Source organism: Schistocerca piceifrons, chromosome 1 (assembly GCF_021461385.2).
Source record: "Schistocerca piceifrons isolate TAMUIC-IGC-003096 chromosome 1, iqSchPice1.1, whole genome shotgun sequence".
Classification (NCBI taxonomy): domain Eukaryota; kingdom Metazoa; phylum Arthropoda; class Insecta; order Orthoptera; family Acrididae; genus Schistocerca; species Schistocerca piceifrons.
In genome coordinates this window covers 1,043,046,195-1,043,069,227 of record NC_060138.1, presented here as the reverse complement: position 1 = coordinate 1,043,069,227, position 23,033 = coordinate 1,043,046,195, and the positions used below count along the sequence as shown (strand labels likewise).

The 23,033-nt window shown below is 40.9% G+C and overlaps 1 protein-coding gene across 1 annotated transcript in view; it reads left to right on the top strand.

Annotated features, from left to right (window-relative positions):
• The first annotated feature begins 15,014 nt into the window (after window positions 1–15,014).
• LOC124777446 (pituitary homeobox homolog Ptx1) overlaps window positions 15,015–23,033 on the top strand; it is a 144,179-nt gene continuing 136,160 nt past the window's right edge. The window contains exon 1 of the mRNA XM_047252863.1: window positions 15,015–15,101. Within this exon, the coding sequence (XP_047108819.1) occupies window positions 15,045–15,101 (57 nt within the window). The 5' untranslated portion in view covers window positions 15,015–15,044. The remainder of the gene's footprint in view (window positions 15,102–23,033) is intronic.

Here is a 23,033-nt window from a genome sequence, read left to right as displayed (position 1 = left end):
ACGATTCGACCAGCCGGCCAAATGTTAACCAATGAGGTCTCTGTCAAACTCTCTTACATACTGCTCACACTAGCTGACAGCAGCATCTCCGTGACCTTCACAGTGACTGTTCTGATGCTGTTCACACCCCTCATATACCCTCCCCGTTCTGCTATCAGCACTAAACACTAACAACGCTAATGCATTCAAGTGGTCATTCTAACTTTCACAGAGAACTGCAACTCAAATATTTTCATGCGCGCCGATGGTGTGTACGTGTATCACGTTACACTGACATATGACTATGTGTTCTGGGTGCTTCACTTGTTTTGTCAGGCAGTGTATAAAACAAAGACTGGGGTTTACATGTGCTTCATTTCATGGATGTCATCTACTGGTCGTGGAAACCTACGCGGAGGTGTTATCGTAGTCACAATAGTTGAAACGTTTAACTGTGAAATCAGTCACTATCGTCGTCGTTATCATTATCATCATTATAATCATCACCCATCTGACATTCACTGTTGAACAATAACCTTCTTCAGACTTCTCCATGCATTCTGACATCTAGCAGTGCGCATTCACGTAGTTCGTGAACGTTTTGTAATGCTGCCCGCCTACCTACCGTTAGGTCATATTCCTGGTATTTTCTTATCTCTTCGGATTCAGCAAGGAACTTCCTTGTTCGGTCTACCATCGCTTTGATATGTAGTCAGCCCACCTCCATTTTCTTCTGATTGTCGTCACATTCACATCTTTCACTTTAGTCTGTTCGCAGATCAGTTCTTTTCCTCTGTCGTCCGTAATAACTGTAGGGTTCGGTGGAAGGAAGAGCTATCGCGCAAGAACGTATTTTCAGGTATTATTTGTTATAAAAAGTAAACTAAACTAAACTCCTCCCGAACAGGCCATGAAGGCCCAAAGGTACCGACCGGCCACCGTGTCATCCTCTGCCCACAGGCGTCACTGTATTGGGGTATGGAGGGGCATGTGGTCAGCACACCGTTCCCCCGGTCGTATGTCAGTTTCCGAGACCGGAGCCGCTACTTCTCGATCAAGTAGCTCATCAGATTTACCTCACAAGGGCTGAGTGCACCCCGCTTATCAACAGCGCTCGGCAGACCGGATGGTCACCAATCCAAGTGCTAGCCCACCCCGACAGCGCGTAACTTCGGTGATCTGAAGGGAACCGGTGTTACCACTGCGGCATTATTTGTTATAAGTTTGATTAAATTTAAAGACAAGAACATAAAAACACTGATACAATACAATTTATACAGTAGACAGTATTTTCTAGCAGAAAATGGGTGACTATTTGTTATCAGCGTGTGATGCTTTCGAAAAAACAACACATCTCATCAGGCAAATCGTTACTAAACCGTGCCGACCGCCTGCAACTCCCAACCCGCATTACTCCATTACTCCTAGTTAATTTCTACTTAAATTTACATTATAGCATTATTACGTCAGTGTTTCTCAAGGATACAAACGTAATTACAGTGAAATATGCAAAATGTAATAATAGAGAATATAGCATCTAACGGCGCATAGCAGTTATCTTAAAATATGAATAAAAAGTATCCGAATTTGGCCTGGCAAGTAAACCAAGAACTTCTTATACAAGGACTCCGTCGTGAAAGACTTAGTATCTATCTTCTGAAACATGCTTTTATTTAATCTTGACTGGATGTGAAACTTGTTTTGCGCAAACTCAAACGGCCATCTTCTTAACTGCTGGAGCTTATAATGACTCTCTGAAGGCAGATGAACAAAGAGAGAGAAGGGTCAGAAGAAGAAGCAGGGAAAGAGAAAAAGTAAAGAATGAGCTGTTTGATAATGAACGTACGACCAAAAATTAAATTACTTTGAGAATTTTGTTTCTGTCTTATTCATCTTCAACGTGGAATCACAGGTATGAGTGTGCATTACAGTTTCAGACAGCCAACGTGGGTCTGGGCGAAGTGAACAGGACTCCACTCATAAAACTGTTTTATCAGTACAACAGCAATAGTGCTGTTGCTTTCATCGAGTACTGTCGCATTAAAGGGTACGGAGAGAGCCTCTTTCCGCACCAGCTTGGAGAACGTGATTCGGACGTTGAAAATAACTGGCGATTTTGGAACTGCTTCCGGGAAAGGCCGACGCCCAATTGCGTCACAAATTGTTGAAGAAGTTGCTGTTGCCGTGGCGGAGAACGCTGGACGCAATGTTCGACCGTCAAGCAGTGCACCAGCTGTGTCATGACAGTTGAAAATTCCATGGTCCGCCATTCGAAAAGACGGGCAGCAGTAGAGCAATATCTTGTGTAGTTCTAGGCTGTCGTGTACGCAGACGGTCGTCACACTGACCAACCTTTGTAACCTCGAATGAAAACATGGTAGGTAATTAACAAATTTTACCCTCTCGTATGAAATTAAAATGTGTTTCTTTCAGTGGTTTACTCATTACTTCTCCTCCAGATTTTTTTAAAAAGGTTACCACAAAATTTTATTGTCCTACGATCAATCGTTTTTCATGGGACCCTCTCTGGTAGTAAAAGTTTAATTATAACCACCCTGTATGTTAGGAAATTCCTTTGAAACCACAGATTCTTTGACTTCATCATCCAAACACACTGCGACGCTGAGTGGCTTCATCAGTCGATAATCATTGCTTTGTGTCAAGTGCCAAAAATTAAATTAAATCAACATACGCCTAGGAGTAATATTGTAACGGTAATTGTATTCTGATAATGACGGAACCTCCAGAGAAATTATGCGCCACCAGAGAGCACATTTCCTATTTATTTCAAACTACTTACTTTTCCTTAACTGTTATTGAATTAATAAAAACGCCCTCCAGTTTCAAAGCACGCCACAGAGTTTAAAATGTGCAGGCTTTCGACAGAACGCGTCGCTCCCATTGTCAAGTGACTGGCTCCGACTGAATAATCATTTATGGCAGCCAACCGTTGCTACTGCTGACGATAATGATGGTATCGCAATACATGAAACTGTTTCTGTCCTGTGTATGCAACGATAATTTAAACATTGTAATATCAGCATCCTCTGCGTTGCTGAAGTGCGCACCCCGCCATTGTCAAAAGTTGTATACTGATTTTCATTACCACCTTTATGTCACTATCGCAGAAGTATTCGTTCTATTTGTGGGTGTTTTCACAGTGATCACTATCCTAAATACGAAGTTGTGTTGAAGAGTAACGCCTCCGAATTTTTTATGTGAAAACACAACTTTTAAAATAAATCAAATATTATTAACTTTCTACATCTTTACTCCTCAAGCCTACACGTTTATTTCTCAACATACTCACTCTGGTAACGAACATATATCTCCCAACGAGAGACTAGTTTGTTGATATCCTCTCTGCACAATGTTTGACATTGTTGACGCATCCACCGTGTCACTTCTGCTTGTACCTTTTAGTCACTATCAAAAAAAGTCCTCGAAGATGTTATTTAAGGTTTGAAAGCAAATCAAAATTGGATGGGGCCAAGTCGGGACTGTATGGACGATGATCGACGGCAATGAATCCAAGGCGTCGGCTTGTTGCAGTTGTCGTAGCGCTCTGAAAATCGATTACAGTACGTGGTTTCTCACGCATTGATATGCGAGGGGCGTTTGAAAAGTCCGTTCAAAGTCCGAGAGATGGCACCACCGGTGCGTATCGAGGTCATGTTTAGTCAGTAGCATCTTTGGAAAGAACGCACACCATGTTTCAGCCATATTGGTCTATTTCTTTGTGTTTGGCATTCGTGTGAATCAAGGAAGTCGAGTGATTGTCAAAAAATGGACGAAAAAGAATTTCGTGTGGTGATTAGACTTTACTTTATGAAAGGCAAAACGCCTCAGGAGACAAAAGAGAAGCTTCATAAACATTATGGTGACTCTGCACCTTCGATTAGAACAGTTTATAAGTGGTTTCAAAATTTTCGGCGTGCCCATATGGGCAAAAGTGATGTAGAACCTTCTGGTCGCCCTATGGAGGTTACGACTCCAGAAATCATTGATAAAATCCATGATATGGTGATGGATGACAGGAGAGTTAAGGTGCATGAGATTGCTAGTGCTGTGGCCATCTCGAATGAACGGGTACATAATATTTTGCATAAACATTTGGACATGAGAAGGCTATCCGCAAGATGGGTTCCGCGATTGCTCACGCTTGACCAAAAACGGAATCGTGTGAAGTGTTGCAAGGATGGTTGGAAGCTGTTCAGGAAGAATCCGCAGGACTTTGAGCGTCGTTTCATCAATGTGGATGAAACATGGATACAGTACTGTACTCCTGAGACCAAAGAACAATCTAAACAATGGTTACCAAGGGAGAATCTACACCAAAAAAGACGAAGAGCATTCCTCCAGCAGGAAAGTTAACGGCGACTGTCTTTTGAGATTCGCAAGGGATCATCCTCAACGACTATCTGGAAAAGGGTAAAACTATTACATGTGACTATTATTCATCGTTATTGGACCGTTTAAAAACTGAGTTGCAAGAAAAACGCCGGCGATTGGACCGCAAAAAAGTCCTTTTTCATCACGATAATGCACCAACACACACCTCAGCAGTTGTCGTCGCAAAATTAATGGAAATAGGATTCCAACTCGTTTCACATCCCCCCTATTCTTCAGACTTGGTTCCCTCGGGCTACTATTTGTTCCTCAATTTAAAGTAATGGCTGGCGGGACAAAGATTTTATTCAGACGAGGAGGTGATTGCAGCTGCTAATAACTATATTGCAGACTTGGACAATTCCTATTATTCGGAAGGGATCAACAAATTAGAAAAGCGTTGGACGAAGTGTATAAGTCTAAAAGGAGACTATGTCGTGAAATAAAGAAGGTTTACCCCAAACACATAAGTAGTTTTTATTTTTGCACAGACTTTTCAAACGCCCTCGTACTTAGGTTACACACCGCCACGTTAAACGCTACAACTCGGGGCCCTCTAGCGGCAGAAGGCTGCAAGTGTGTAGACATGAAGAATAAAGATGTAAAATGTTAACAAGGTTTGTTTTATTTAAAAAGCCTTAGGAGTTTTCCCATTAAAAAGTTGGAGGCATTACTTTTCAGCACGCACTCGTACTTGCCAAGGTTAGTTTTTCTCATAACGACGGATGTGGTGCGGTTTTCACACCCTTTGCATCGTTGCTAAGCAAAGTGATAATTTTCTTGAGCGTAGTTCTTTTCTGAGTAGGCAAAACACTTTATAAACGATTTGTGAAAACAGATGACTCTTTAATATGTCGCAAGTGTTGACAATTTTTTTTTAGCAGAGGCCGGAAAACGGACTTGGGTTAAACGTCTTCTAACGCCGACTTATTTTTCATGCGACCAGTTAATAGTAGTATTGCACTATTGCACGTCATTACTTTGTTCTTCAACCTTACGACTTTTAATACTCGTAGACAAGAAGGGTAAGTAAATCTGAGGGTTACTACAGCTGTTCCTTCCGAAAACTGTCCGTAATTCAATCCACAAGCCAGGAATGCGGTATATATTTATTTTACATAACCGCCTTTGGTATGGAATGTACATCTCAGACGTTGAAAACGTGTCCTTTGAATTGATTCATGTGCAGAATGAATCCAGACGACAAGCAAAGCTTTATCAGATGTAAATCCAGTAATATTTTACAAATTACCAGCAGGTAAGGAGAAGGTAATAATTATTCATTACTGCGACATTATAAAGGAAACAGTTCTCGCAACAAAATTCTGTCACATTAGCAACAGAATTTCTTCCTATCTTACGAAGATATTGATTGAGATCCTCCGCAGAGCTCCAGTCTCATTAGGGGGTAAGGTATCCGTTTGCTCATAAATCTATGGGTATTGTCCTTAAACGCTCTCTGAGGGCTGTCTAATTTAATAGCCTCCGTAGACTCCCCATTAAACTCTCGTGGGGCGCTATAAACTTCCCCCGCGAGCGGGCAGCGATACTTAGGAGGCCATCAAAGTGTTTTACGATCGCAGTCGAGAAAAATAATAAGGCCTCTTTCCGCTACTGTTTACGCATAAATCCCAAAATAAATTGCATTTTGGTTTAGGCTTTTTCTCAGCATCGATTTTCTTTTTAATTTTGACTCCGAAGTTCTTAGGATGGAACGTCCCATTTCTCTGCGTGCGGGCATGCGCTCAGAGACTCCATTTGCACAGCTTACTGATGGCGGAGTTGGTGAAGGATGTGAAAGATGTGAGGGAATGTGTAGGACGATGGGATTGGGGAGGGGGGGAAGGGAGAATAGAGAATGTCATAGCAGTTTTTACCGCTCACTGCTCTCACAACTATTCCTGAAGTTACGACTGGAGCATAAGACAAATAAGAAAATCATTAAATATCGAGCAAGTCGGCAGATTTGCTGTTTGTACACAGTGACAGATACACAGACACTCACACAAGGCCATCACATGTTTGTCACGGACGTACTGCTAAATAAAAACAGCTCCAATCTCCGGGTTTCGACCTAGGTTGTTTTGAGTTTTCTTTGACTGCAAGGCAAATGCCAGAAATGGGAATCCTGTCTTAAATTTTTTCAATTGGGAACGCCACTTGCCCCGTTCCGAACTCTGGAATTTTTTTGATAATAAGCGAGCTCTACAATAAGTTCTAAATGAGTGAAAACAAAAATAAAAGAAATACGGAAAGCATGCTTATACTGTCTATATGACCTTAAAGAAGAGTTTTGTTCTATTAAAAAAAAAACACCGAAGTGAGATACAGCTGTACTGTTCTGTGGTGCTTGTTACGTGTTATCGACACAGAATCACAAGTTACACTTTCCCACACAAAATGCAGAAGTTTTCCCATTTTTGTGCCCTGTATCTAAACGTATTGCCTGTTTGTGCACGCTGTACTGCCACTGTCTGTCGCTGCTTATCTTGTGCTGCAAATTTCGTAAAGTGGTGCACTCACTGTAATGCTTATTTAGGTATCCCGTACCAATTCGACTTCCTTACGTTACTTGCAGCAACTTAGGTCTACTGAGATTTCCATATTTCATATTCGTTTCATTAAGGATATAAATTTTTATCTCCGTTGTTGAGTAAATGCAATGTTATTACGTGCACCTAGCAAGCACTTACACACACACACACACACACACACACACACACACACACACACAAACGGAAAGAGAGATAGAGAGAGAGAGAGAGAGCGAGCGAGAGAGAGAGCAGAGAGCAGAGAGGGAGAGGCAAAGAAGCCGAAACCTGAATGAGAAATCACTAATGACCTCAATGTCGACGGAAAGTTATACTGAACGAGAAATGACATACGTCTCGTCCTACAACAGCTGTACTACAGCCATACGTTTCAATGAAGAAGTAAATAGTAAACTCAACAAGTGGTTTGGCACCACGACGAATACAATAACAATACACCATAGCAATCTCAGGAAAACATTGTTTCTAGGAGAACGCCGGGATCACGCGGTCACTGAAACGCTTCTAAATAATACATTTTTCATTCAGTAAATGTATTTTACAAATGCAGTATTACTATAAGATTAAGTAAAGTTAAGAGAAGTTTTGCATTTAATATGTTAGTAATTGATATCAAACGAAATATGTCTGCGATTAGCCTCTTCCTTCCGAAATTTAAGAATCAGCTCATTGCTACATATCGTTCAATTGCAGTTCCCGGACCGCGAAGAACATACTATTCGATCTATTAAATCTCTGTGAACGAAAAATGCTAGTCGTCACAGAGACATTCAGTTATTCAAATTTCTTATGTTATACAAAACATAAGTTTCTCTATCGGTTGGCGAGATGGAACCAACTGCTACTTTTCATCCGTCCTTTACTTTCGACGTGGTTGTCTACCGCATTTTTGGATATTATTATTACTAAACTGTTCTGTTCAAAAGCAACTTGTATACGTAAGCTTAATAAATAACTGTCTTCACATGCAGGTAAGATAAATCTCTGAGAAATAATAATATTGTTACAATTAACAATAATAATAATAATATAATTTGAAACGAAAATCTAAAAATCAGCACTCGTGAATTTGATAAACGCATACAACTCAGTTTATGGGCGTCATTGTTTAAAACGATTAATAAATTGGTTCTGTGTAATGAAACAGCCACCTTCATTAAGAAAACCTAAATTAGGATACAAAAGACAAAATCTATCAATAGCAAGAACTCTGTGTCCATAACGACTATGCTTATCACTTAGCAAGAACTCAATGTCCATAACCACTATACTTAGCACTCCGCAACTACAATTTCCCCAGAGCACTATGTGCTACACAATGTCTGTTGCGGAATAACTAAACTATCACAAAAGAATTGGAATCATTGAAAGAAAAATATTAAATTTTACACGCATATTTAAAAAAAATTCATACGTAATCAGAAAGTGATGAGTTGCTTTTTGGGGCTACACTCAAACAATATACCCTGACAGAATCACAAAAAATAATGTAACTACTTGACAAAATTAAAAATTTCTAAATCGTGGATCAAAGAAACGGAAAGGACAAGCAAGAACTCAAAATTGCTCAAGAAGATATCCAAGTTACTTAAGAAAAGTTACAAAATTTTCCAAATTTTTTTAGAAATGGCCCAAAAAGAAAACTTGTCCAACTTATACTGAAGAAAATAGACATCACCATGAAAGAATTAAGGAAGTGTGGAGGAGAAGGAAACAGTTTAAATTAATGTAGTCCATAGCGGCTGATACAACTCATAAAAGAAGCTACTACATCCGTTTCATGTAACGCATTGATTCACGACACCAAAAAAGTGTTTATCGAATTGAAATTACTAAAAAAAATAATGCAATTAACTGACCTGCAGCGAACGTCCGTCTGATGATGATGTAACCACTTTTATTTCGCCGATCCGTTCGCCCAATGTGAGTTCGTTACTGCTGGCGCAGCTGAAACAATACAGCATTCGCAAACTGAAAGAAATATTATCATTAATGAAACGCAAATACCACGCGCTCTTCGCAGCACTGAAACCAATACCATATTCTATCATTATTAATTAAGATAAACTTATTTGTACCTACAGTTTGATTAACCACACTGACAAAAAGAGGGGGCGAAAGAAGACTTTGATTGCATACATGTGACAACGTGCACAAATTTCTTTTTCACTGAAATTGCTTCGTAATTAATTTCATAACTCTCATTCCACTATCGTGCCGCTTATATTTATCACATAATTCGTAAAAGATAAAAGCTTACAATTCACCATTTGCAGCCATTCTATCATCATAATATCTTACCATTATTTTGGCTATTTCATTTCATAATTTTAACGCCATGCAGCGTATGCAGGTCCTTTACCAATAAACATTCAGTTTTACTTACACAAAATTGAAAGCTCTACTGAAACTTACATAAAAACGTTGGTCTTCGAAAGCTAGGACAGGGGAAATGATACTCGCGTTCGAACAGGCTCGAGATTTCCCGGTACGCCGCAGCGTTCGATACAGTATCGAGCTTCTTTGAAGAGTCACGTGACATTTAAATCGCACAGCGTGAGTGCAAGGAAAACGCAAGGAACTACGAACTAGCCACAACAATAAGCTATGGATCTGCATAAGATCTGCAAATTTAGTAAAACACTGCACAAGCTCCTATTGTCTTTGAACAAATTTACGATACGAGTTCTCTTACAGTACCAACATGTATTGTTATACAAACATTTATGCTTATTTTTAAGTAGAGGTAACAAATACGAAATTGTTTTCCTCTAAAAAATATTACTTGAGTGAACGCAGTATTATATTTTGTTTGTGAGAGGAGTTAATGATTTACAAATTCGGTTGCAAATGAGCAGTTCAATCTCTCGTCACGTATTAGAATAACAAATAAAAACGCTGCCAGATTTAAATCAGTTTGAAAACAAGACGGTCGCATTCCGATAAAAAAATCAATACAGTTCATCAATAATTAAAAGCCGAACAAATATAATATATCATAAGAAAGTGACTGTAAATTTTACCATGAGAATGAATTACAGCGGCAAGACGAATCTTGCAGATAGTACCATCAGCGGTCACTAGCTCGCGGGACGACCGAAAGCTCGAGAATTGGACAGAACCGTGTTTGGAAATCTTTCATTTGTTTATTAGTTTCCCATGTTACGCATGGTCTCTACCCTAGAAGTCCGTGTTTCATGGCTATTTTTATTATTAAAATCCATAGTGCATTAAAAACGCCAAGACAGGTTATTGTCATAGTACCAGCAACAGTCACTAGATCACAGGCCGATCAAAACAACGAACAGAACCCCAGATTTCTCGAACAGTTCGAGTACTGTTCAGACACAGCTCTAACCAAATTATTAGCTAAATGTATATTTTCTTTGATATATACCACAGACAAAAAAAACGCGCCATTCTTTCGTTTGTTAGTTAACAAAATAAATATATCTGTGCTGCAGAGGTTCTAACATTTGCTTCCGGTACTACATCCGTTACAACAATGAACGATTCAGAAACATACTACAATTTACGCTTATAAAAAAAAAGTCATTTTTTGTGACTCGTGCAAAGAAAATTTTACTGATCAGACCCGCACGCTCACACGAATCATGTTGTTTTTCCCTCAGCTCATTTATGTGTTATTTGATGTACCCGGTTAGTGTAAGATGTACACTTGACATTGCTGATGAGAAACAAGAGGAACGCTGCGTATATCTCGCAGACATATTGTTCGATACATTTAACACCAAACAGGTGAATATAAATAATTAAGCGTTGCCATCGTCGCCAAGGAATGCAACACGAAGATGCGAATTCAAACTACATATTTTCCGGAAATTCACATTGTAATCGGTTTTACGAGGTTTGTTGTCTGGTTAGTGCCTGTGCTGCCGAAGCTAAGAGTCTTATCAGTCGTTTCTATAGTACGAGATTCTTCTAGATCATTCCGTGAATGTAGAGAATTTTCAGAAACACGCTATGTCTTCTTTCTGTTGTGCACCCTCGAAACCTTATCACTAAGATATACCTTCTTCATACACACGACATCAGACGGAAGTGCAATTCGTTAGATTTGATACACCAGGTAGAGTGAACAATGAGCTAACTGCGTATATACTGTTTCACTTTTACTTCGATTCTACAGATATAGGTTTCAAGCAAATGTTGTGTTAGAAACTTTGTGTTGGTACGTCAGAAGACAACAGAAATCAGAAAACTAAGCACACGGAAAAATATCAGTATTCATTTAGTTTCTGTTACATCCGACAGGGGCAAAGTGCAACTCTCTTTCCATTAGTTGCAAGGATTTCGTTATCAATTTCCAAAATTTAGATTTTTATAATTTGTTGAATGTTTTACTATAGAAAAGTGAAGCAATTAACGTTTTATGAGATACGTTACTTCTCATGAACTCAACATTTGTAGGAAATTACTCGGTGCCATAAGTGAAAATATGCCGGGTATTAAACTTTCTAATATAAGACATGTTCCTGCGTAGAATGCTAATATCGGTGCGATGGAGCACAAAATAAAGAAATGTACTCCATAACATACGACTCTTGTAACATGCAGATTTATCGGACACACATAATTGTGAGTTGCCTATTTTTGTTACGTTTTACGTAATGCAATATATATATATATATATATATATATATACTCCTGGAAATTGAAATAAGAACACCGTGAATTCATTGTCCCAGGAAGGGGAAACTTTATTGACACATTCCTGGGGTCATCACATGATCACACTGACAGAACCATAGGCACATAGACACAGGCAACAGACCATGCACAATGTCGGCACTAGTACAGTGTATATCCACCTTTCGCAGCAATGCAGGCTGCTATTCTCCCATGGAGACGATCGTAGAGATGCTGGATGTAGTCCTGTGGAACGGCTTGCCATGCCATTTCCACCTGGCGCCTCAGTTGGACCAGCGTTCGTGCTGGACGTGCAGACCGTGTGAGACGACGCTTCATCCAGTCCCAAACATGCTCAATGGGGGACAGATCCGGAGATCTTGCTGGCCAGGGTAGTTGACTTACACCTTCTAGAGCACGTTGGGTGGCACGGGATACATGCGGACGTGCATTGTCCTGTTGGAACAGCAAGTTCCCTTGCCGGTCTAGGAATGGTAGAACGATGGGTTCGATGGCGGTTTGGATGTACCGTGCACTATTCAGTGTCCCCTCGACGATCACCAGTGGTGTACGGCCAGTGTAGGAGATCACTCCCCACACCATGATGCCGGGTGTTGGCCCTGTGTGCCTCGGTCGTATGCAGTCCTGATTGTGGCGCTCACCTGCACGGCGCCAAACACGCATACGACCATCATTGGCACCAAGGCAGAAGCGACTCTCATCGCTGAAGACGACACGTCTCCATTCGTCCCTCCATTCACGCCTGTCGCGACACCACTGGAGGCGGGCTGCACGATGTTGGGGCGTGAGCGGAAGACGGCCTAACGGTGTGCGGGACCGTAGCCCAGCTTCATGGAGACGGTTGCGAATGGTCCTCGCCGATACCCCAGGAGCAACAGTGTCCCTAATTTGCTAGGAAGTGGCGGTGCGGTCCCCTACGGCACTGCGTAGGATCCTACGGTCTTGGCGTGCATCCGTGCGTCGCTGCGGTCCGGTCCCAGGTCGACGGGCACGTGCACCTTCCGCCGACCACTGGCGACAACATCGATGTACTGTGGAGACCTCACGCCCCACGTGTTGAGCAATTCGGCGGTACGTCCACCCGGCCTCCCGCATGCCCACTATACGCCCTCGCTCAAAGTCCGTCAACTGCACATACGGTTCACGTCCACGCTGTCGCGGCATGCTACCAGTGTTAAAGACTGCGATGGAGCTCCGTATGCCACGGCAAACTGGCTGACACTGACGGCGGCGGTGCACAAATGCTGCGCAGCTAGCGCCATTCGACGGCCAACACCGCGGTTCCTGGTGTGTCCGCTGTGCCGTGCGTGTGATCATTGCTTGTACAGCCCTCTCGCAGTGTCCGGAGCAAGTATGGTGGGTCTGACACACCGGTGTCAATGTGTTCTTTTTTCCATTTCCAGGAGTGTATATATATATATCGAAATTTCAGTAGCTTCTCATACTTGCATTTACCGATAACATAAGGGTTTCTCAATTTTTTACTTGCACTTACACATCTTTCGATATCCGAGCCTGCTTTTAGAGCGAGCCATGCCTGAAGTCGGTATTACAAAATTCTGACTTGCTCCGACGTGTAGCTCACATTTTCTTCTCTTACGATTATCAAATACTGTCTCTTGTGTTACGCAGCACTTCACAATTTCGCTTTATTGTTTTTGTTTATTAATAATGTTTATTTGGATGTGCAACATTTTATCATTTGTTGCTGCGTATTCCAAGACCTCAACAACAGATATCATATCAACTAATTATCTGACAGCTGTGTTACAAATAAATCTGTGTGTTATTTCGTGAGCGCTTTTTTGGTCATAGTTTAGATGAAATTTTTAATAAACTGAATTTGCTTTTCCCCCAAATTTTCTCCAAATTCTTTACTTGTTTGTTGTGAAAGGGACGCTTTTCTGTTTCTCACTTTGTGACATGTTGTAGTATTCCCCACTCTCTGAAAACTTGATAAGAACTTTACGTACATATTATTTACCGTTTCTTAAGCACCAGCAGCAGACAACGTACCATGGTTTGCTTCATTCTTCAACAACACATTTTACGCACTGTTCTCCCACATGAAAACAGTGTGACAAGCCAGGCTCTTTCTTAGTGTTCCACAGTAATAAAGCTAAAGTCGAAGTTCGATGCAGCGACCATCCCTCTCCTAAACACCAAATCTCCACAGAACTTTTCCTGTATATCTACAGAAACAGGGGAAATGTAACACCAAATCTCCACAGAACTTTTCCTGTATATCTAGAGAAACAGGGGAAATGTAACACCAGAGTGGTGAGAACGTGTTAACTATCATCGAATCAACGTGAAGCCAGTGCCTTAGAAACACATCTAATACGTGTGCGATTTGATTTCTCCTTGAAAACGAGATCTTGCTCGCTCCAATTATTCGTAGCTTCAGATGAGGATTTTGTCAAAACATAGAAATATTTCCATACGGTACACTACAAATAAAAAAACCGTCTAATGGCGGTACTGACTTCAAAGAAATATATTATGACTGTGGCCCCACATTACGAAAAAATTATTTTCGGTTCCATTATTTTTTCGGCTACGTTCTACCTAAAACTGCGCGTCTGACCCTTAGACAATGTGTCTAACAATGTATTTTAAATAGGACAGTATGCCATCTTAGACACTGTATAACATTAAAACACTTGATAATGGCAATTTAAAGCCGAAATCATGATCGTGTAAATGTAACACTGCAAATTAAAAACAGTCTAATGGCGGAACTGACTTTAAGGGAAACGAAAATTTCGTCAAACAGTCTTAGTATCGTAATGTAGTATTGTCCAATGGTCCCTGTTATTCTGGTTCGTAAAACTTACGTGCAGTGTGAGTGTTCCTGATAGACTCAAAGCTACTTCATAAGTAACACCAAACATGTCAGATTTGGTTACTGATTTGGCTCACGGTTTTATAGAAAATACATATAGTCTTCTGAAATAGAATGAACGCCTTTGAAAGGGCTTCCGCTGCGTGTGAAACGAGAAAATTAGTGTTCTAGTTCTGGTCTGTCACAATCTTTTAGCGTAGTCCATTCCAGTAAATACTCAACTGTTTTATTTTTGTGCAGGAGGTTCCAAATAGCCAAAGATACTAGTACAGTGATGACGACGCTTGAGAGAGCAGGCTTGGGGAGTGAGATTTCCAGGTGGGGTGTTCACAGGCGGGCGCGTGCTGGCCGTGGAGCCGACGTCGGCGGTCAAGACGGAGGCGGGTACTGGTGGCGGCGGTGGCGGCGGCGGCGGCGACGGGGGCGGCGGCCCGGGGGCGGACGGCGGCGCCGCGGGGGCGGCCGGCGGCGGCGGCGGTGACGACGGTGGCGGCGGCGGCGGCAAGAACGACAAGAAGAACAAGCGCCAGCGCCGCCAGCGCACGCACTTCACGTCGCAGCAGCTGCAGGAGCTGGAGGCGACGTTCGCGCGCAACCGCTACCCCGACATGAGCACGCGCGAGGAGATCGCCATGTGGACCAACCTGACAGAGGCGCGCGTCCGGGTGAGTACGCCTACCCCGCACCCACCTCAGTCCGGGGCAGAGCTCCGCATAGGATGAAACGTCCCCTTAGTAAAATTATAAATGACTGTGCTGATAAACCTCTTATGTTATTTGATTTTCAAATAGCTGAGCAGAACTGAACGTACTCGGACATTTCTCTCTTTACTTATTCTGATCAATACTAAACTAACACACAATATTTTTAGCGCAGCGCAATCTGACTTTCAATAATCCCTACAAAAGAATGGTCCTGACTAACAATAACCTATACCTTTCATGAATCACTTACCTCACAAAAATCTTCGTTACTCGAACTACTGCAATACAGCGAGCGCCAATACTGCCAGCTATATAAAAGATTCCAACTACTGAAGGCACTAACTACTGACCGGTATAGTTAGCAAATGAAAGATTTTGATAGAGAACAAACAATGTATTTACGATAATCATGTTCAAAAGTCATCATATGTATATATATATATATATATATATATATATATATATATATATATATATATATATATATATATCAGTTCATGATATCCAGTATTACAAATTTACTCTTTCTGATAGACACACACGTCCAGATCGCCCGCTCTCAAAACCCTGCCATCTCTGTCCTCACATCCACCACTGCTGGCGGCTCACCTCCAACTGCGCAACACTACGCGCTGTTCACATCCAACTGCCCAACAGTACAATAGCGAATATTCCAGCAATACCAACCAGCCACAGACTGCACACAGCACAGCCAGTGATTTTCATACGGAGCGCTAGGTGGCGTTACCAACATAAAAACCTAAACAGCCTACTTACAAGGGAAAGTGTGGCCAGCCTTCTCCCCTCTGTTACTCGCCGTCTGCACTTCGTGGTTGGCTGAAGTCGCGTCACGTGACACTTCCAGCCATTACGGGCCTTCTCTGCCTCGTGATGACTGGGTATTGTGTGCTGTCCTTAGATTAGTTAGGTTGAAGTAGTTCTAAGTTCTAGGGGAATGATGACCATAGATGTTAAGTCCCATAGTGCTCAGAGCCATTTTTTCATTACAGGTCCTTCTGTTACGTGTAGGACGCGTCCTATGCTTTCGTAAATTTCCTCTGCAACACTTCCATAGGGCTGCGCTCTTAGGCTGCTATTTTCGAGGCCAGGACAGAGGGAAATTTTGTAAGATTACTACTGAGGGGTGAATTGCAGCAAGAAGAATTGTTACGCATCGACGTAATTTTGTAAACTGCCTTCCTATCTCCACAGGCTACGAGTGTTTATACAAAGTGATGAACATATTTTATTCTTGAAATTTACCCCTGAAAGTGGATGTGACGTAATGATAACGCGATCTGACTTTTTTAAAACGATAGAAGATGGCAACGCCACGCAAAGCACAACAAAAACGGGGAAACTTATACGAAAGTAACACGGTTGAACAGTGAATGCTGCACGAGACTGTTAAACACGTACATTCAAGGTTCCAAGTGTCAAAAATTGCACGTTATGTGTCCGAGTTACGCAAGGACAAATATCTTTGCCGTCCGTTGCCTACTTTTTCTAAAAACCTATAAACATTTAGCCTATGTGGTGAATGATGTCGTCCGCAATTACGTAGTCTCAACAGCTGAATATCTCGGAGTAACTGCACCAGCTTCAACTTAACGTATTTTCCCAATCTCAGAAAAAAAAGAAGTGAACAGGGAACGCATGCGCATTGTAACCGTGAATTCAAGTCCGAGCAAAAGTAAGAAGCACACCAGCCCATGGAAATAAGTGAGAATTCTGACATAGGCACAGATACACGCGACTAAAATTGTTAATTAGCTGTGGATTAATGTCAACCCTCTATTTACTTAGGGCTAGTCTGATCACGTAGGCTGTTGTGTTTTCGAATGCACTACATTCTAGTAAAAAGTAGAAAACATTGTGTACCACACGAAGCGCTTCGCTTTTTTTATATTTATGTACATGTCTTTAAATTTAATCAGACTTATAATATGCATTAGCTCAAAAAGTGCACCTATGGGTTAGCACCTTCTTCCGCCGACCCCTTCACATAGCCAATTTATTAGTTACAAAATTTCGCCAGGGTGGCGATGGGTAAATATGGAGTGAGAATTACTAACATTCCTTCAGAACAGTATCTCAGTTTCAAAAAATATATAATATGACAGATGCCCTAAAAGCTTCTAAATGAGAGGAAAAGACTACTTGTAAGTCACTTGAGTTTACAAATGCCGAATACGGAGACGGATTGATGTCACTACGTGGTCTCAGTCAAGTATAACGTCGACTAAGAAATGATATTCTGCACGTTAAAGGTGCACCCAAAAATGCACAAAGATGGTACCAGTTAAATTTCACGGCATGAAATGTGTTCATCACTTTGCATGAACTTGTCGAGATAGGATGGAGGGTAAGAAGTTTTAAGACTTAAGATTCACCGACGAGTATATCATGCAACAAAGAGTTGCACTGTTTCAACATGCATAAATTCGTACTCACGGTTGCCGCTTCGTGAGGTTAAATTCGTGACATATCGATGATTTCCGTCTGCAGGTTTATAATCCGTATTGTTTCTACTGTGATGGATCGATGTCCGCTATATTGCCATCTTCAGACTATCTGCAAAAATTACACAATATTTTTATTTTATTATTATGTCGGCCACACTGGCCGGCACGATTTTTACCCTTCACACTTCCGTCCAATACTAAATTGGTGATCCCTTGATGCCTCAGAACGTGTTCTACTAACCGATCCCTTCTTTTAGTCAAGTTGTGCCACAAATTTCTCTTCTCCCCAATTCAATTCGGTACCTCCTCATTAGACACGTGATCTACCCACCTAATCTTCAGTATTCTTCTGTAGCACCACATTTCGAAAGCTTCTATTCTCTTCTTGTCTAAACTATTCATCGTCCATGTTTCACTTTCCTACATGTTTCACTTCCACATGGCTACATCCATACAAATGCTTTCAGAAAAGTCTTCCTGACCCTTAAATCTATACTTGATATTAACAAATTTCTCTTCTTCAGAAATACTTTCATTGCCATTGCCAGTCCACATTTATATCCTCTCTACTTCGACTATCATCAGTTATCCTGCTCCCCAAACAACAAAACTCATCTACTACTTTAAGTTTCTCGTTTCCTAGTGTAATTCGCTCAGCATCATCTGATTTAATTCGAGTACATTCCAATATCCTCGTTTTGCTTTTGTTGATGTTCATCTTATATCCTCCTTTCAAGAGACTGTCCATTCTGTTCAGCTGCTGTTCCAGGTCCTTTGCTGTCTCTGACAGAATTTCAATGTCATCGGCAAAACCTCAAAGTTTTTATTTCTTCTCCATGGATTTTAATTCCTACACCAAATTTTTCTCTTGTTCTCTTTACTGCTTGCTCAATATGCAGACTGAATAACATCGGGGATAGGCTACAACCCAATCTTACTCCATTCTCAACCATTGCTTCTCTTTGATGCCCCTCAACTCATAGCTACAATCTGGTAGCCTTTCGTTCCCTGTATTTTACCATTGCCACCTTCAGAATTTGAAAGAGGGTATTTCGGTTAACATTTTCGAAAGCTTTCTCTAAGTCTACAAATGCTGGAAACGTAGGTTTGTCTTTACTTAATCTATCTTCTAAGACAAGTCATAGGGTCGCCCTTGTATAGACCCTTTATATACTCCTTGCACCTTTCTGCTTTCCCTCCTATGCTTGGAACTGATTTTCCATCTCAGCTCTTGATATTCATGCAGGTGGTTCATTTTTCTCCAAAAAACTCTTTAATTTTCCTGTAGGCAGTATCTTTCTTACCCCTAGTGATATGTTCCTCTACATCCTTACATTTGTTCTCCAGCCACCCTTACTTAGCCATTTTGCACTTCATATCGATCTAATTGTTGAGACATTTTTATTCCTTTTCGCTTGCTTCATTTACTGCATTTTTATATTTTCTCCTTTCATCAGTTAAATTCAATATCTCTTCTATTATCCAAGGATTTCAACTAGCCCTCGTCTTTTTATCTATTTGATCCTCTGTTGCCTTCACTATTTCACCTCTGAATGGTACCCATTCTTCTTTTACTACATTTCTTTCCCCTCTACTTGTCAATCGTTCCATAATGCTCTCTCTGAAACTCTCTACAATCTCTGGTCCTTTCAGTTTATTCAGGTCCCATCCCCTTGAGTTCCTACCTTTTTGCAGTTTCTACAGTTTTAATTTACAGTTCATAACCAACAAATTTTGGTCCGAGTCCACATCTGGCCCTGGAAATCTCTTGCAATTTAAAACCTGGATCCTAAATCTCTGTCTTACCATTATATAATATATCTGAAATCTTCAGTGTCTCCAGTCCTCTTCCACGTAGATAACCTTCTTTCATGATTCTTAAGCCAAGTGTTTGCTATGACTAAGTTATGCTCTGCGCAAAGTTCTAACAGGTGGCTTCCTCTTTCATTCCTTACTCTCTCCCAATCCATATTCACCCACTACTTTTCCTTCTCTGCCTTTCTCTTGTATTGAATTCCAGTCACCCATGACTATTTAATTTTCGTCACCCTTAACTATGTGAATAATTTTCTTTATCTCTTCTCTAATCTCTTCATCATCTGCGGAGCTAGTTGGTGTATAAACTTGTACTACTGTGGTAGGTGTGGGCTTCGTGTCTATTTTTGCCACAATAATGCGTTCACTATGCTGTTTGTACTAGCTTACCCGCTCTCCTATTTTATTATTCATTATTAAACCTACTCCTACATTACCCCTATTTGATTTTGTACTTATAACCCTGTATTTACCTGATCAAAAGTCTTGTACCTCTTGCCACCGAACTTCACTAATTCCCACTATACCTAACTTTAACCTATCCATTTCCCTTTTTAAATTTTCAACCTACCTGCCCGATTAAGGGGTCTGACATTCCACACTCCGATCGGTAGAACGCCAGTTTTCTTTCTTCTGATAACGACGTCCTCTTGAGTAGTCCCCGCCCGGAGATCCGAATGGGGGACTATTTTACCTCCGGAATATTTTATCCAAGAGGACGCCATCATCATTTAACCATACAGTAAAGCTGCATGCCCTCGGGAAAAATTACAACTGTAGTTCCCCCTTGCTTTCCGCCACTCGCGGTACCAGCACAGCAAAACCGTTTTGGTTAATGTTACAAGGCCAGGTCAGTCAATCGTCCAGACTGTTGCCCCTGCAACTACTGAAAAGGCTGCTACCCCTCTTCAGGATCCACTTGTTTGTCTGGCCTCTCAACAGGGACACCCCTCCATTGTGGTTGCACCTACGGTACAACTCTGTGGTTCAAAAAAGCGAGACGATTATCAAAGTAAAACTTTTCTTTTGTTTAGATGTCAAGGGCACTGGGTATCTCTAAATTCTCTGTCAAGGTCAAACCGCTACATGCCATTTTGAAGTATTTTTAAATGGTTTCGATAGAAAATTTGTAGAAGAGACCACAGTTGCGGCAAGAACACTGGTGATTGGTCACCACACAAACATGCCTGCCCGATCAGAATAGTTAGCCGCGAATTGAGTGGCAAATATCGCAAGACTGTCCTAGTCATCTTACTCCCCAGACTTTGTCGCATGTGTCTTACCTGTGGATATATGCCACTTAGAAACAATGTAATGTTGCTATAAAGATTAGAAACCAAAGCACGATGCTGACAGGTCTAGACACTACTACCGTCTCTACTACATGAGTAAAGCTGCCGAAGGGATTTACTATTTAATTACACTTCTGATTTGAAAAAAATGGTCGTGAGACTCGGATCCTCAGTGCTTTGTTACAACAAAAATTTTAAGTACAAGTGATTATAGAATTTTTATTTTACGTGCACAAACTGAGACACTGAAATTAGCAAGAACTTGCTAATTACTGTAAGATTGACATAGGTATGATGTATGATGGATTACACGGCGATAATATGGTATAATAATAATAATAATAATAATAATAATAATAATAACTGTCTGCCCCCGGTAGCTGAGTGGTCAGTGCGACAGAATGTCAATCCTAAGGGCCCGCGCTCTATTCCCGGCTGGGTCGGAGATTTTCTACGCTCAGGGACTGGGTGTTGTGTTGTCCCAATCATCACCATTTCATCCCCACCGACGCGCAAGTCGCTGAAGTGGCGTCAAATCGAGACTTGCACTCGGCGAACGGTCTATCCAACGGGAGGTCCTAGTCACACGATATAATAATAACTGTAAACGCTCACACACCCATCCCTACAAATTACGTTAATAATCAAGTACTAAACAACATTGTCGTAAGTATAAGTGATTCTGTGCTAGTGATAAAAACCTGTTGGGTGACTCCAATGAGTTTTGAAGTATTACCAGAAAGGTTCTTGTGAAACAGCTTAAGTATTGTAAGTGCCGAAGTTAATAGTCTAATTGTAAGAAAATTATCCTTTTATTTTAAGAAGTGACTGCTCTTGGTTTATGATAAGGGGGGTGTGGATAAAATGATTAACAAAACAGCAAGTTCGTTAAAGTGATTTTTAATGACTCAGCGCTGAAAAATGTATGAAAAGAGTTATTGATAAGCTGAATTTCACAAATTGTTTTAAATCTAGCTGAATTGTTTCCGTGGATGCCGTGAGTTTAACTGCAGTTTGACATTTTCTCTCTTTCCTCCACAAACTTCACGGTGCAGTTTGTTGCTATATAGTCCATTACGATAAACATCTCAACTGCTGAAGTCTGAATAGATTCCCACTAATATGTTTTAAGTCACGTGAATTCCTTCGAGCACCACGACGCACTCAGCCGTATTCACGCACACTGCTACACTCTCCGATTGTCAGCGAGAGACTGCTACTACTCGATTCTTTTAAGAATAAATGATAGCTTTTGCCTACCCACTGCAGATTTCTTAAAGGGACATTGTATGTCCTATGCCGCCAACGTTAAATTATCGAATTTTTTGACCCATTATCTTGGAAACTTTTTAAGACACCAACTTACAATTTTCCATAATTATTGAATGCACCTTTCTAGATACACTGATCTAGAATTATTACTAAAGCTGTATTGTGGGGCATGTTATCTTTTTTTCAAACACTCAATTTTTTGACACGATTTTTAAATAAATGAACATAAAAACAAAGCAACTCAAGATATTTTAATTATTCTAGTTCCATATGTGTTGAATCTCACACTTGGCGTGCTGTGAAAATTTCATGCCTCTACCACCAGTACTTTTTTAGAAAACAGGTCGTTTATTGCAAAAAATATAGTTCAGAGATACTGATGTTTAAAACTTCTTTTATTACAAATTCTTGTACAGATTTACATTTCTGCGTCTTTTATGCACTCAAATTGCCCTGGCCCATAATGAGCTCTAACATGGAAACTAAGCGTTTCCGGACACATGTCCACATATTTGTGTGTGAGGAATGTTTCCTGAAAGTTTGGCAGTACCTTTTTGTAACACCCTGTGTACACACTGACGAAACTAAAATGAGCTCTAACATGGAAATTAGGCGTTTCCGGACACATAGTCTGTGTCTCCTTCAGTGTCACAACAGCCCAGTGCTTGCCTCCTGCTTTTCTTTCTTGCCTCTTTTGTCATTTGCTGAGCAGCTAACTCTGCTTCACATACACGAAGCTCATCCAGTTCCCGCAGCCCTTTATCTGTGTTCTGTCCAAATCTTACCCCTAACTTCTCCAGAACCTTAAGTATTTCATAGTTCCCACCATTAAAAGCTATTATAGCAGCAGATACTGCTAACTTTAGAGTCATAAGGCCAACAAATACGTTTTTGGGCACACGGCACCACATAAGATTATTGAAGGACTCATTCACATTCTGGGTCTTCCTAAGTAAACACTTCTTTAGTAGCTCAGGATCTACCAAATCTCTGTAAATAGGTTTGATTCTCTCCATTACTGCCAAAGGAAGAGAACGTTTACCCTTAAA